General features: G+C 44.0%; 1 protein-coding gene across 1 annotated transcript in view; it reads left to right on the top strand.

The window, feature by feature from the left end:
* DBH (dopamine beta-hydroxylase) overlaps nt 1-15,346 on the top strand; it is a 201,890-nt gene extending 186,544 nt beyond the window's left edge. Inside the window, exons 11-12 of the mRNA XM_073599672.1 lie at nt 2,834-2,993; nt 12,734-15,346. Of these exons, the coding sequence (XP_073455773.1) occupies nt 2,834-2,993; nt 12,734-12,868 (295 nt within the window). The 3' untranslated portion in view covers nt 12,869-15,346. The remainder of the gene's footprint in view (nt 1-2,833; nt 2,994-12,733) is intronic.
* Nucleotides 15,347-15,654: the final 308 nt, after the last annotated feature.

Raw genomic sequence — 15,654 nt, 5'->3', positions numbered from 1 at the left:
TGGCAAGTCCAAGCTGCCATTCTGGAGACGCCTGTAAAACTCCGTCTGGGCGATGACTCCACCATCGGACATCCGGCCATTCTTCCCCACGTCCACATACAGGAACTCGTAATTAGCCGACACCACCGCCAACATCACAATACTATTGAACCCCTTGTAATTATAATAGTACGACCCCGAGTTGGGGGGTGGGACGATGTGGACGTGTTTCCCATCAATTGCCCCTCCGCAGTTAGGAAAGTCCCACCACTGGGCAAAGTGGGAGGCCACAGTCTGCCATTCCTGTGACGTTGAAGGAAACTGTTGAGGAAAACAAAACAAACTTAGTATTTTTCCACATAAACATGGAAAGCAGATTAGACACAAACATTCTTGGCCAACATCCAGATAACATTTATTAAGGGGAATTTTACAACACCAAAGTATAAGGTACACCTATCATATTCCCCCTGAATGCCTGAATACAGGGTATTACTTGGAACAGCCCCTCCTTAGTTACACTATTGGCAGCCCACTGGACAGGTAAGAAGTGTCATAATACAAAGATATAAATACACACTGTACACATTTGAGCACATTTGGACATTCTGCTATTAACTGTCAAGATAATAATAGTATACAAAAACTTTAAACAGTACCATTTGAAAGTATACAGGCAGGCCCTTTCACTACATGCTTTGGGGAATTCATCCATAAATCTGACCACAAAAGAGGTGGGTATAGTGTGTATGGGTTTGGCAAAGTCAGCAGATAGATGATTGAGGATAGATAGAGAATTGGGATCAGCTGACTTAGCAGTTGGGGGGAGGGAGGGTTAATAAAAATGATTTGGGGACACTACAAAAAAAAGCCTCTGGCACTCTGCCTGAATTTAAAGCACCAATCACATTTCAAAACATTTTAGGGGGTGTTTGGGGTAAAGCACTACTATGGAGCTGATAAAATACATTGTTAAGTGACTACATGAGGTGAATATAGGGCCAGGAGACCATGCTGGGGAGGTAAGTGAAGGCAAATATGTATGAAGGACCAAAAAAAAATGACATAAAAATCCAGCATGCATGAGGACAAAGGGGACATTCACAGCATATTACAATCATGGTAATTAGGGAATGAGGAAAGAAATACATTACATTAGCAAACATTATATACAATAAAACGTGATATTAAAGGATAAAAATCTTACCTTCATATACTCCTTCTGCAGGACCTGTATGATGGCAGAACAGGTCTCCGGGATAATGATACCCAGAGCCTGGGGGGAGATGCCTGTCGAGAACTTCAAGTCCTGCAGGCTTCTCCCTGTCGCCAAGTACCGCAGGGTAGCGACGAGCCTCTGCTCCGGAGTGATGGCTTGCCTCATGCAGGTATCCTGCCTGCTAATATAGGGGGTCAGCGAAGCCAACAAACGGTGAAATACGGGGTCCGTCATCCTGAGAAAGTTCCTGAAATCATCAGGATTATTCTCACGGATCTCACGGAGCAAAGGCATATGACAGAACGCTGAAGCAACCAATTCTTGGTCCATGAACTCCTCCCCACCCTGTTCATGGACTGGACTTGTGTCAAGGTCAGGACCCCAACACCAAGCCCCCGCACAGCACGAACTCTACGAGGAGTACGTATACGCAACATGGCTAGAAAACGGTCGGCTGCTCAGAACGAAGTAACAGAACGCACTGAAGAACAGCAAGGCCTGTGAAGAGCGACCTGAAAAACAGTAACGAACGAACAAGAACACAATGACAAAGTCATGCGGAGCTTGCTTGCACGCACTGAAGAGCAGATACAGACCCACAAGCACAAACTGAACCGCAGAAAACGATCTGAAAGCCATGAGTCTGAAAAAGCGCGAATCGTCTCTCACCAAACTTTTACTAACACGAGATTAGCAAAAGGAGCCCAAAGGGTGCTGCGCTAGGTTCTAAACTGGCCTTTTCTAGTCTCTTCGGACATGGTTGACGTCACTGCGTTGTTGGTGATCGGAGATTCAGACAACTTTGTGCGACCGTGTGTACGCAAAACAAGTTTGAGCCAACATCCGTCGGAAAAAATCCTAGGATTTTGTTGTCGGAATGTCCGATCAATGTCCGACCGTGTGTACGGGGCATTAGAGGGCATAAGAGTTCGAGTGTATATAAAGACCTATACAGGCTTCTAGCCACATGTAGAGTATGGGAAGGGGGGGGGGGGGCACTGAGCCAAACTTCCTCTCTCTCCTGGTTTAATATAAACTTTTCAGATAGTCTTTTCTATGAGCCAGTCTCTCTCAGTCTCTCTCACATACTGCTTATAGTCTTCAGTTATAAGTTACAGTCCAATCCACATCTTTAAAAAAAAAAAAAAAAAAAAAAACAGACATGACTTACCCCCCTCTGTGCCAGGAATCTTGCTGGAACAGGTACTGGTACAGCTGCGAAGTTCAGGGATTCCTTCCAGCTCCAGATAGTTCTTACTAGTTTGTCTGCAGCTTCCTCAATCCTGGGGCCACTGATGAATTCAGGAACAAGGCAGGGGTCTGGTGCCCGGATCCGGTGGGTGGGGGTCAAAGTCGGCCCTTTCACACCTGTGCCCAACTGATTAATAGTGAGCCTGCTTAAAGGGGTACAACTTATTTTCTAATCTTTCATTTTCTTTTGGCAGTGGCCAAAATAAAATGTATAGTTTACTTTGAAAGGGATTACTGGACCATGTCTGTAGTAATCGAGACAGGTGTCTGGTCATCAGGATCTCCAATAGGGTGCTGCATTATTGTTGTAATAGAAGCATTGTATTATGTGTCTCTAGGCACTGTGTCATCGTTACTGTATTACTGGAACTCTTGTCATTGCAGGTTCAGCGGGGATGAAGTCTGCACCTGTCCACAAGCGGCTGTCACTACGCAGTTTAACGAAGTGCCCTGGAATTCCTTTACCAGCGAAGTCCTTAACTCCCTGTATGCTTACTCCCCCATTTCTATGCATTGCAACAGATCCTCCGCTGTCCGCTTTCCGGTGAGTGGCCAAAGATATCAGCAAGATATGAAACAACATACATAAAAAGGCACGACTGCAAAATACACATAATGACTGGGCTTCGAACCCAGCACTAATATGGAAAACAAGAAAAGCTTGTTTGTATGGTTTGATGTCATGTACTGGACATTACAATGGCAAAGTGGTTGGCAATCCTTTCATGTAATTCTAGGGTTTAAATTATGGACACCATCTTCATGGAGACAGAACACAAAGTTGGAGCATTGATTTGGTGCTCCATAGCAATGCTCACAGATCTTTAGAGCCTGTGGGTAGTGGCAGGGCAGCCATGAGAGATTTTGGGGCCCCTTAAACAGTTTTAGTCCTGGCCACCCCCCCCGGGCTGACCACCAACATTCCCCAGGGCCTGCCCACTGGCTGCCCCAATGAATTCACCCACTGGCCATCAACCCGAGTCCTTTGATGCACCCACTTTTATTTTAACACTCTCACAACTTAATATATGAAAATAAAATGTGTATTCCAAGTCATCAGTGCTTTCACGATTTAATAATAAGGTATTATATTTTGGCCAAAGAGCAGAAAATAGACAGGCCTATATATTCAGCAAAGAGACACCCCCTTATATTCAGCAAAGAGATTGCCCAATCCAGCATAGAGACATCCCTATATATTCAGCAAAGAGATGGCCCAATCCAGCAAAGAGTCATCCCCATATATTCAGCAAAGAGACATCCCCATATAGCAAAGATCCCTATTTAGCAAAGAGATAGCCCAATCCAACAAAGAGAGAGACCGTCACAAACAGCCAAGTGTGCATGTTTATGTGCTCATCAGATACCCCTATATAAACATCAATACTTATATTGGCCAAGTGCATATGTTTATGCCCTCATCATATAGAGTATCTCACAAAAATAAGTACACCCCCTCACATTTTTGTAAATATTTTATTATATCTTTTCATGTGATAACACTGAAGAAATTACACTTTGCTACAATGTAAAGTAGTAAGTGTACAGTTTGTATAACAGTGTCAATTTGCAGTCCCCTCACTAATTTACATTGTAGCAAAGTGTAGTGTTGTCACATGAAAAGATATAATAAAATATTTACAAAAATGTGAGGGGTGTACTCAGGGGCGGACTGACAACTCATGGGGCCCCCGGGCAATAGGGGATCATGGGGCCCCCTTTGTCCCCACCCACTCACACACAATCCACACCCTCATAAAGCCCCACGTATATATTGCACTGCTACATTACATGCATTGGTCACATAATTTCTCTACTGTATGTTCAAAATAAATGTTTAAAGAGTTAAGAAAATAAAGAAAAATAAACTCACATTAACCACGTACATTTACTGCGGGGCTGCGTCTCCTGTGAGCAGAATCACATACAGCTACTTGATTCTGCACTTGCGGGTCTGCGCGCTGTTTGACCCGCTGCTGCTGTCACACAGAGGCGTAACTAGAATCTTCAGGGCTCCGGTGCAGGAAACCATGAAGGGCCCCCCCCATGGGCATTGCTAGGTTTATAAAAGATCTCGGGCTAGAGCCCTTAGCAGTGTAACAAGTAAAGGAAGTCATATGCTTGGGCAGGCATACACATGTATACAATATACATGCGTGTGTATGTATATGTGTGTGTGTGTGTGTGTGTATGTGTGTGTGTGTGTGTGTGTGTGTGTGTGTATATATATATATATATATATATATATATATATATATATATATCATTACATATCTGAGTGCGGAACCCCTACTTACATCAGGGTCCCCAGAGCCCCCCCCCATTGCATCAGGGTCCCCAGAGAGCCTCCCCTTACATCAGGGTCCCCAGAGAGCCTCCCATACATCAGGGTCCCCAGAGAGCCCCCCCTTACATCAGGGTCTCCAGAGAGCCCCCCCCCATACACCAGGGTCCCCAGAGAGCCTCCTTCTTACATCAAGGTGCCCAGAGATCCCCCCATACATCAGGCTCCCCAGAGAGCCCCCCATACATCAGGGTCCCCAGAGAGCCCCCGATACATCAGGGTCCCCAGAGAGCCTCTTCCTTACATCAAGGTCCCCAGAGAGCCTCCCCATACATCAGGGTCCCCAAAGAGCCCCCCATACATCAGGGTCCCCAGAGAGCCCCCCATACATCAGGGTCCCCAAAGAGCCCCCCCATACATCAGGGTCCCCAGAGAGCCCCCATACATCAGGGTACCCAGAGAGCCCCCCCATACAACAGGGTCCCCAGAGAGCCCCCCCATACATCAGGGTTCCCAGAATTAAACCTCCCTCAGAGGTACCCCTGTACCTGGTTGTCTGTGCACCTCCGACCCCCAGCACAGGGGGGGGTGGGAGGTGGCGATCGGCAGCTCTATAGTGCCTGTGGACCGCGGGATCTCACTGGGGCTTGTACTTCTCCTCCTGATTCTGTACAGTGGAGAGGGGAGGGGCATCTGACCCGGGCAGCAGTCGGCAACAGTGTACAAGCAGAGCAACTCACTTGTACACTGAAGAGTGAAACTTGTAGCTGCCCGGGTCAGAGGCTCCTCCCCTCTCCACTGTATACACTCTGGAGGAGAAATACTAGCCCCAAGGAGATGCCGCGAGCACCATAGTGCTGCTGATTGCCGCCTCCCACTCCCACCACTGCATCCCAAACTGAAAGCCAGAGGTGCAGGGGGAGATGCTGTGTCTTGCCCCCCCCCCACAGCGGCATACGGCAGGGCCCAGTCGCAAGTGTGACTGCAGAAACCCTGAAAGTTCTGCCACAGTGTGACTGCCAGCAGCATACCCCTAGATCCGACGAGCATCTCTTAGGAGCTTCTCACGGGCCCCCTACTGGCCGCGGGCCCTCGGTCGGCGTCCGAATGCCCAAATGGTCAGTGCGTGCCTGGGTGTACTCACTTTTGTGAGATACTGTACATCCATTAAAAAAAAATCACAACTTTACTGGCCAAGCATGCATGTTTATGTGGCCATCAGCTACCCCCATATAGGCATGCATACTTATAGGCCAGGTGTACATATTTATGTGCTCAGATATCATTGGGGCTGTTCTTCTATAAAGAGCCAAACCAACCATTTGTCTTTTTCTGCAAAAAATTACTGGTTGAGAATACAGCCACAATGTGCTTTAGGGTTTGTCCTCACAGATACAGAGGATGTATAATCCAGCACTGGGGTGATGTACAGACTCTGAATAAAGACAACCAACACAAGCCTGGAGCTCTCTGGCCTCAGCCCTAGCAACCACTCCAAACAGAGGAGACATCTGACTGGTTACTAGGAACCATTATTTCCAGGAACGCCTTTTGCTAGGGACTGCAGCTCCAGCATTTATTCTAGTCAGCCCCAGATCCTCCCCAGTCCCCCATGCTGGGACTTGTAGTACTACAGCGGCCTTTTACTAGGTGGTTGGAGAGGGATATCTGGAGTGGGTACTGGCCAGGATAGGTTGTGTGGGGCGGCTCACCAGAAGAAAGCATTGGTCCTATCGTAATATCAATACTTCCCTTAGAGCTCTCTATTCTGCGTAGAGGATTACTGGTGAACAGCCTCCACTTCCTCCCAGCACCGTCCAATCAAAGGGGACTTCCGGGCCCCCTTTCTGTCCTCATGGAGAAGCATGGTCCAGCACTAATCAGCCAAACTTACCTACACTACTGGCCACTCCGAACTCTCCCACTACTGACCGGGGTGGAAGGGGCGGAGCACGGGGTGCACAATTTTCTCTGGCCAGTGGGACAGGTTGGGCACTGACACCAATGATGTTGGATGCTCTAACAGCCAGCTGGACGAGACAGGGAGGCCACAAGGGCCCCCTGCAACCCGTCATGCTATGCCTAGAAACAACTTGGTCCTGTTGGTTGGGGCCCGGGCCCCTCATGAAGCCTGGGCTCCCTACATGTGTATGGGCTATTCCCCCCTGATGAGAGGCCTGTGTAGTGGACAGAGTGGGATTTATCATGCCTGGGATTATGTGCCATCAGGCCCAGCACCCCATCTAGGCTTGCACCACCATCTCCTATCTTGCTATTTAATTTCATGAACTTTGCAGTTCTCTCCTATTTTTCTGTTCTGTTTCTGTTTTTCAGCTATTATATTAGGGCTCGAGTCATTATTCAGCAGCTGTGGCTTACGCTGTTTTAAAGAGCTCTGAAGTATACAAATTATATAAATAAGGATCAGCTTCACTGAGCCCCTTCCAGTATAGCCCATGAGACACAGAAACCTATAATTCCCTAATCTGTAAATGCTGCAATTCTATACTGCATTTTCCTGCATTCTCTAGCAATTCTGGTTTTGTTTTCACTCCGCTTTGGGTGAAATGTTTCCCCAGGGGGAAGGAACAAGTAATCTTTTTGGGATAAACACCGCTAATACGCTTCTCACCCACGCAGCAAGTGAGAGGGAATAAACACACGTTCTTTCGCTCTTTCTTTTTGGTGAGGGGGTGGAATTTCTAAGGCTTTGTCTTTTTTCCTACGTTTAGAATAGAAACAACTTATTCTCTCTCAGCTCTTTCACTGAGCTCTGCGGGGAGGTGTGTTTAAAGGGAATTGAATGAGAGATTTCACGCTGTATTGAGTCAAAAGTTTAAAAAGAAAAAATATTTATAGAAAGAGTAGCTTTAGTGCTTCCCAGTGCTTTAACTTGTGTGAGGATAACGTTTTGGAATCTACAATTTCTGACTTGTTCTTTAAGGGGACCCCCGTTGGCTCTTACTGAAGCAAATATTAAAGTACCCTGCAAAAGAAGAAGAGAAATACTCACCTTGACACTGGGTGGCACATTGAAACTTTACCCCCTTGAGGAGCCCCATGAGCCGTTGCTATTCCACATTTCTGGCTGTGTCAGTAAGCTTGCTGGTTGCTGTGGTTTCCCCTACCAACCCCTATGTCAGTGTATTTTAGTGATGTGGAGGACCCACAGCAGCCAGCAAGGGACACCTGGAAGGGTCAGGCAGCAGTGGTGCACTGAACTCTTCAAAAGAGTGAAGTTTTAATACCCTGCCTGCTGGACAGTTGAATATTCTGTTATCCTCAACCTAACCTCACTACCTAGTAAGTCAATTAAACTCAGGAAAAGTTGTAGAGCCGCACACTACTTCCAAGCATAAAAATCAACTTTATTGTTCAGAACAAGAAATGACAATCACCCAGGTTCCCCCACTGACACATTTCGACGCCTACTGGGAATTATTTGTAGAGTGTAATCATGTTTGCGCTATGATTAAATGCTTGTGCTGAACAATAAAGTTGATTTTATGTTTGGAAGTGGTGTGCAGTTAAAGAACTTGCTGAGCAGTTTGTGGGGGGAACAGACCCGAAGGAATGAGCACCTGTGAGCTGGCGTTTAGAATCATGGGAGTGTTAGGCATGGTTTTTTTCTACTCGTGAGAAAAATATGCACCCAGTGAGGTCTAAGTTGTCTAGACCTCCATCTTACATGTAGTGAAGACAGGATCAGGAGGACAATCTTGGCCCATTAAAAAAAAAGGGCAGCAATGGCTGCTCCCATATTTCTATCCAGCACACTACCAGAACAGATGTCACCATTGTAAAATGAATTCTCATATCCTGGTCCAGTCACAACCCTAAAATTTTAAGGAGTGTGGAGAATAGGGCACTCTGCAAGTAGACTTTAACAAACAGTACCTGACTGGCTCTTGAAATGTGATTATGCACCACAGCAGCACTTCAGAAGAGGGAAGCACACTCTATAGGAAAAACAAAGCAGAGAAGAAGGCACTTCTAAGTGCATTAATAAAACATTTTAATGACAAGGAAGGGTTAAAAACACTTACAAGATAGAAGTGAAAATAGGCATATTAATGAACCCATAAAGTCCAGCGACCAGCAGTGGTAAACACTGTGTCTCTGATCCAAGATGAAGAGCTGTGCATTCAGGGCGAGAGTGGAATACATGCAACCGGAAGTAACGTCAGAGTGGGCTGAACATGTTTCGGAGCATGCCCAGTCACTCCTTCTTCAAACCAATGGAGTAATGCAAGTGGAAGGGGTTTATATGAGAGTCAGGGGCAGGACAAATGTGCAGGGGGTGGGCGGGACTGATAATGACTGCCAGATCATTACATGGCAGTATGCTATGGAATAAAATGCAGTAAAATATATTAAAATGAAGTAAAAAACTCGTTGCAGTAAAGGTAAAGACAGACAAGACATAAACGCTGACTGGGACAGAACTGCAACAACTAGAACATAGATAAATTAAAATCTGATATTTAGACATTGTGTAGACTCTCATATGGGATGCAAGGTGGGCAGCATGGGACTACAAGTGTTAGCAAAATCATAAATGGGGGAAATATGACAAGTATAATAAAGGTAACTGGACAGATGTAAATACTGTGCAGCAGGGGACAGCAAGTTTCAGCAACATCACAAGTAAGAAAAACAATATATAAAAAACATTTTAAAAAATGCAGTACAATATGGTCTAAATATTGCAGTTTAATAATCTATGTTCTACTTGTTGCAGTTCTGTCCTAGTCAGAGTTTATGTCTTGTTCATTTTTACCTTTACTGCAGCAAGTTTTTTACTTAATTGTACTGTATTTTATTCCATTGCATACTGTCATGTAATGATCTGGCAGTCGTTATCAGTCCCACCCACACCATGCCCATTTGTCCCATACCTGACTCTCATATAAACCCCTTCACTTGCATTACTCCAATGGTTTGAAGAAGGAGCAACTGGGCATGCTCTGAAACATGTCCTGCCCAATCAGATGTCACTTCCGGCTGCCTGTATTCCATGCTGGCCCTGACAGCACGGCTCTCCATCTTGGATCAGTCACAGTGTTTCTCACCGCCGTCAGCTGGAACTTCTACATGCAGCTGTCTTTACTCCCAGGAGGCATCTGGCTGGACGTTATGGATTCATTGTAATGCCTATTTTTCACTTCCATCTCGTAAGTGTTTTGAACCATTCCTTGTCATGAAAGTGTTTTATTACTGCACTTAGAAGCACCTTCTTCTCTGTTTTGTTAACCCTAAATTTTTGGCATCCCTCTAATAATGGTTATCAGAACAAATACAAAAGGTGAATCTTCCCAGTGGAGCCACAGTCAGCCTTTCATTACTCAGCAACTTTTGCCCAAAACAAGAAAATTTTTTTTTGCTGTAGTCATACTTTCAAGTGATACTAAAAGATACATTTTTGGGGAATTAAAATAAAAAAGATGTTATATTGATCTGCTCTGTGCAATGATATTGGCCCCTTACTGCCTCTTTGACAGTCCCCCACTGGTGCTGTCCACTCCTCCCTCCTCTGGGTGCCCTCCTTAGTATGCCATATGCTATGAGAACACCCGAGTGCTTGCTCTCATGAGCTGGGCTGTGTGTATCCATACACACATACACAGCACCAGTAATCTGTGACCCTGCTCCCTCCTCAGAGTAGCTTGACTGACAGCAGCAGAAGCCCATGGCTCTTGCTGCTTTTAGTGTCTCCTGCGAAACCAGCAAGTGAGGGAAGCAGAGCTGCAGCTAAGACAGGGCTAAATCAGTGACAGGAGGCAGGAAAGTATTTAGGGATGGGGGTTAAGTAGAACAGGTAGTGGGACATTTTTTTACCCTAATGCAGGGAATGCCTTAAGGTGAAAAACCATTTTCACTTAATGCTTCTCCTTAAATTGAGTCCTGCCACCTCAGTTGGGATCATTGCGATGTACTACTACTCCTATGGCAGTGTCAGATTTCTGGAATACAGAAAATTTTCCCACTCACATCACCTCTTTTCTGGATCATCATTTTGTTACAATTGATCAACCTTCCCCTCAACAGGCTGCTGCTATGTGTTCATGTCTATAAATAGTACTGCAAAATGTCAGTGACAACCTGCTCAGAACATTGAAGTCAGACTGTCCTGGTGACTTTGCCGCATGGATGGAAGGTGCAGCTGGCTGCATTGTTGATTCTGTGTCTGCGGAGAGGAGTACTCGCTGCATGACAGGACTGTTAATAACATTTAAAAGAGAACTCCAGGCCAATGTATAAGGTTTTCTTTTTGTTAACTTGTATTCATTTGAATGTTATGAAGTCATGACAGTGTAACTACCTAAAATCTCTCTTCGTACTGAGATGGGTGAAATCAGGCTTGCATTGGTAATGGCTGCTCCACAAGTTGATGGGTAGGAGGTGGAGTTACTTAAGCAGGCTTTCAGGAGGTAGAGAGTTCTATGTGGGCATCTTTAATAATCCAGAAAGTAGACGGTAAGTGGTACAACAAAGATAAACAATTTATTTGAAAACCTATACTTTCAAAGTCTTCAAGCATTTGGGATATCAAACAGAAATTTCTAGCTAATGCTAATCCAGCATTTCAGCTGTTAAAACTTTTTATTCTTCTTTTTAGTTTTGGATAGAAAAGAGAAGGGTTAAAACCCTGCCAGTTCTTTTTAATTTTCCCCTTATTTTCTTTTTAGTAAACTTCCTTTTTTTCTAAGATTTCTTATAAGATTTACAAAAATGTTTACAGAAAATGTTTTGACAAGTTGTCAATACAATTACAGAAAGAAGGTTTATGGAAGGGGCTTTTGGAAAGGCACCACTATGACAATTATAAAAAAAAAATACAAATATATTTTTATTAAATACAATCTTAAGACAACAATAAAATACATGCAACAGTGAATGCTAATTTTGCACTGAATAATAGGACTTTCTTCATAACAAGAAATGGCTCTAGATCCCAAAAAGAATTGTGGGTACCCCTACACGTTTTGACTCAAGGGTCTTTGTCTGGGGGTTTTCAGGAGCAACACTACGCATGCAGTCCTGGAGATTGTTTGTTTTCTACTCCTTAGTACTATAGATGTTCCTTGGAGTATATTTTTTGGGTATTACACAAGTTTATACAATACTATATCTGTAATAAGCATCAACAACTCCACCAGGGAGGTTGTGAGGGGTTTCTCCCATGGCCATGTGCTCTTGATTAGTCTCCCCACTCTATGCTGCACAATGGTGGTAGTTTTCATTGTTTTCTACTTGTGGAGGCTTTGGAGGGGTCCTGGTGCATTTGTTCAATCTGTTGCTCTTGAGAACTCCCAGACGAAGACCCTTGAGTCAAAACGAGTACCCACGTTTCCTTTTGGGATCTAGAGCCATTTCTTCTTATGAAGAAAGTCCTATTATTCTGTGCAAAATTTGCATTCACTGTTGCATGTATTTTATTATTGTCTTAAGATTGTATTTAATAAAACTATATTTGTATTTTTTTTATATTTGTCATAGTGTTGCCTTTCCAAAAGTCTCTTCAATAAATCTTTTTTCTCTATCTACATACCGGGATGTGGCACCATCATGGCTACCAAACTGGGCATTCAGATAACATTTTTTGATTGTCAATACAATTGACAATAACATTCTTTTTTGCAATATTGTTGCATAATTTCCCATTTTTGCACTGAGAAAACATCAAGAAGTCAAAATAAACCCCTCTAAAGGGAGGGGAAATCTCTTCTAAGACAGTTGTCACCAGAAAAGGTCCCAATTGAAAAATTTCCCCTCACATCCTATTTTGTTGACAACTGCAAAATTTAGAATTTCCATCTACTTTATGTCTTGTTGACATGGTCACCAGGACAACTAGAGAGTGTGAATCTTCTCAGTAGAAACACGGAGATATAAAAACTTTCATACTCTATCCAGAATTAAACATTCAAGGTTTTGTTTTCGAAACTAACTGCAGTATATCTTAAAACTTTCAGCTTTACATTGTTTATCTTTCACAGGGCGACTGGGAGAGGCAGTCTTTGCCGAAGATTACACAAGCCCTGCCCACAGCAGATACAACTTGTCCTACCCCTGAGGAGCCAGTGTCTCTGACACCAGTATTAGTTAACATTAACAAGTACAATGGTTCTTGAGGACCAGCAGGACACTGCAAATGTTCTGTTTTATTTGAAATATTCAACAACCAACATACACCACACAACCAGCACTACACTATCACTCTCCTGTCACATGTACACACCATGTTCATACAGTGATCTGCTCTCTCGCAGGGCCAAAGCAAGCCTAAGGCTGCTTAGGCAGCCACCTTATGCCCCGTACACACGGTCAGATTTTCCGTCGGAAAATGTGTGATAGGACCTTGTTGTCGGAAATTCCGACCGTGTGTAGACTCCATCACACATTTTCCATCGGATTTTCCGACACACAAAGTTTTAGAGCAGGCTATAAAATTTTCCGACAACAAAATCCGTTGTCGGAATTTCCGATCATGTGTACACAAATCCGACGCACAAAGTGCCACGCATGCTCAGAATAAATAAAGAGTTGAAAGCTATTGGCTACTGCCCCGTTTATAGTCCCGACGTACGTGTTTTACATCACCGCGTTCAGAATGATCGGATTTTCCGACAACTTTGTGTGACCGTGTGTATGCAAGACAAGTTTGAGCCAACATCCGTCGGAAAAAATCCTAGGATTTTGTTGTCGGAATGTCCGATCAATGTCCGACCGTGTGTACAGGGCATTAGGGTGCCAGGATAGGGAGTGCAGGGCCACTGATTAAGCAGTACATCTGGCCCTCCTGTACTGGGCTTCATCTGTTCAAAAGGCAGGAGGGCCAGCTGTACTTCCATATTGCTGACACTGATATTTTTGTGGCTCTCCCTGAAGTGCTTACGGCCTCTCCTCCTCTCCCTCCTGGCTGCTCTGCAGGGGTATCCGTTCTAGTACTTGCGCTCCCACAGCTCTGGCCCCCCTGTGTGCCCCTCGCAGCGCTGATGGCTTCCCTCCTCTCCTCTCCTGCCAGCAGCTGCTGCAGGCACACAGGGGGATTGGCTTCAGGATAGACAGCGGGGAGGGGACCAGTAAATTTGTCATATTTACCGGCCCCTTCCTTTCCTGAATGAACAGGGTGAGCGATCGGTTCCCATCGCTTCTTTGCCCATTCATCACTGAAGCATAGTATGCTATGCTTCAATTTGTGAATGAACAGCAAACACTTTTCATTCATTCACAGTCCAGTGCAGCTAAGGCTGCAGAGAAAGGGTCTGATGAATCGTTGTCCTTATTCTCTTTCTCTGTCTGAAAAATGAGACATCAGGGGTCTGTTTAGACCCCTGATATTTCACCAAAGCCCCCCAACCGTGCAGTTAAAAAAAATAAAAAAATAAAAAATGTTAAAAATAAAAAAAATAGGGGCTTGTTCTCATATGCTTTGCTTTCTAAGGAGTAGTCAGCATATGGATCAATCTTCAGAGAGCTTTTGGCAGGTAGTGAGGAGGCACTTTGCCTCCTTACCACCTGCTATGACCTAGGGCCGGGGAAAAAAATCGATTTGAATCTTGAATCGAGTTGAGAGGCAAATCGATTCAAAATTTCAACAAATCGATTTTTTTAGATTTTTTTTTCACCACGATCGGCGCTGACACCGCGCCGGTCCTGAGGAGCCGCGGGCAGAAGTTTTTAGGCGAGGCCGCAGCTTCGGCCTGGTCCACGGCGTCCAGCCTTGCGTCCATCAAAAAAAATAAACTTGATTCGAAACGTTTTTGAATTGAGTTTTTTTAAACAAAATCGCTGATTTTTTTTTTTTTTTTTTGAGAAAATCACCCAGCTCTACTATGACCCCGCACTAGCGCACCGCAATTGCATGCACTGCATGCGGTGGCAGGGCACTTGCACAGCAGCATTGTTCACTTGAATTAGTGTTGTTCAACAGGTGTATAATTTCTGCCATGGTTGTGAAGCATAGAATTGCAGCCATGGAATATGTACACCCCTAGCCACTGAATCTGTTGCTAAAGGGTGTGCCATGTGGAGGTGGGGGGGTGCACCTTCGCCCGTGTGGACAGGGATCCTTGCATCGGCCCTGCTCCCTAGTAGCACTGACTGCTTGCATAGATATAAAATCTGCCTTATTAATTCAGTTACAGAGAAAATAGTTATAATTGGAAAAAGGAACAATCATATATTACACAAGCTCTGATTGGTTCTTTTGGGTTACTGAACTCTGTGCATTACTGTTATGCAAATACAAAATGTGATGTACTGACAGTTTTAAATGCTGCAGTTATTGGACTCTATACCAAAATAATTTGAATTAAAGTTCAGCACGGAACTCCATGTCAAGCCAAGATGGCAGATTCACAACCCTCTGCCAATTGCAAATTAGCAGCTTTCCATGTAAAGTACAACATTCCCTTTTCATTTAAATATGCAAGTGCCAGTTTGCATGATCCATGAAGAATTTTACTATCCAAGTATTGGGCAGAATTTATTACGATTCTCTGGTGATTTGATAAATTGATATTTACATACTAAGCAGTTGGAAAATCACAACTGTCTGTCATAAAATTTGCAGCAAATCAGCTCACTCTTCTCTAACAGTAAATGTGTGTACCTTGTAATGTTTGGTTTTACAATTTTATTTGGAAAAATAAATATAATAAAGTGATTTTATAATCAATGACCTAGGTTATTCAGTAATGTGCTTCTCTTTTTTTTTTTTTTTTTTTAAAAACATACTTTCTAGGGACTGTATTCTACATGCTAAAGGGAAGCTAAAATAGTTTTGGATCAAATTCATTATTTAAGTTTATATAATATTAAACTCTCTCTCTAACTTCAAACTGAATAAGGCAATGGTACTCTCTACGGAAGGCATACAGATACTTCAAGGACAATACTATGCTTGTGTTAAAGT

Source organism: Aquarana catesbeiana, linkage group LG09, assembly GCF_042186555.1.
Source record: "Aquarana catesbeiana isolate 2022-GZ linkage group LG09, ASM4218655v1, whole genome shotgun sequence".
NCBI lineage: Eukaryota > Metazoa > Chordata > Amphibia > Anura > Ranidae > Aquarana > Aquarana catesbeiana.
Note: the sequence above shows the minus strand (reverse complement) of the source record. Positions and strands in the feature narration are given on the sequence as shown.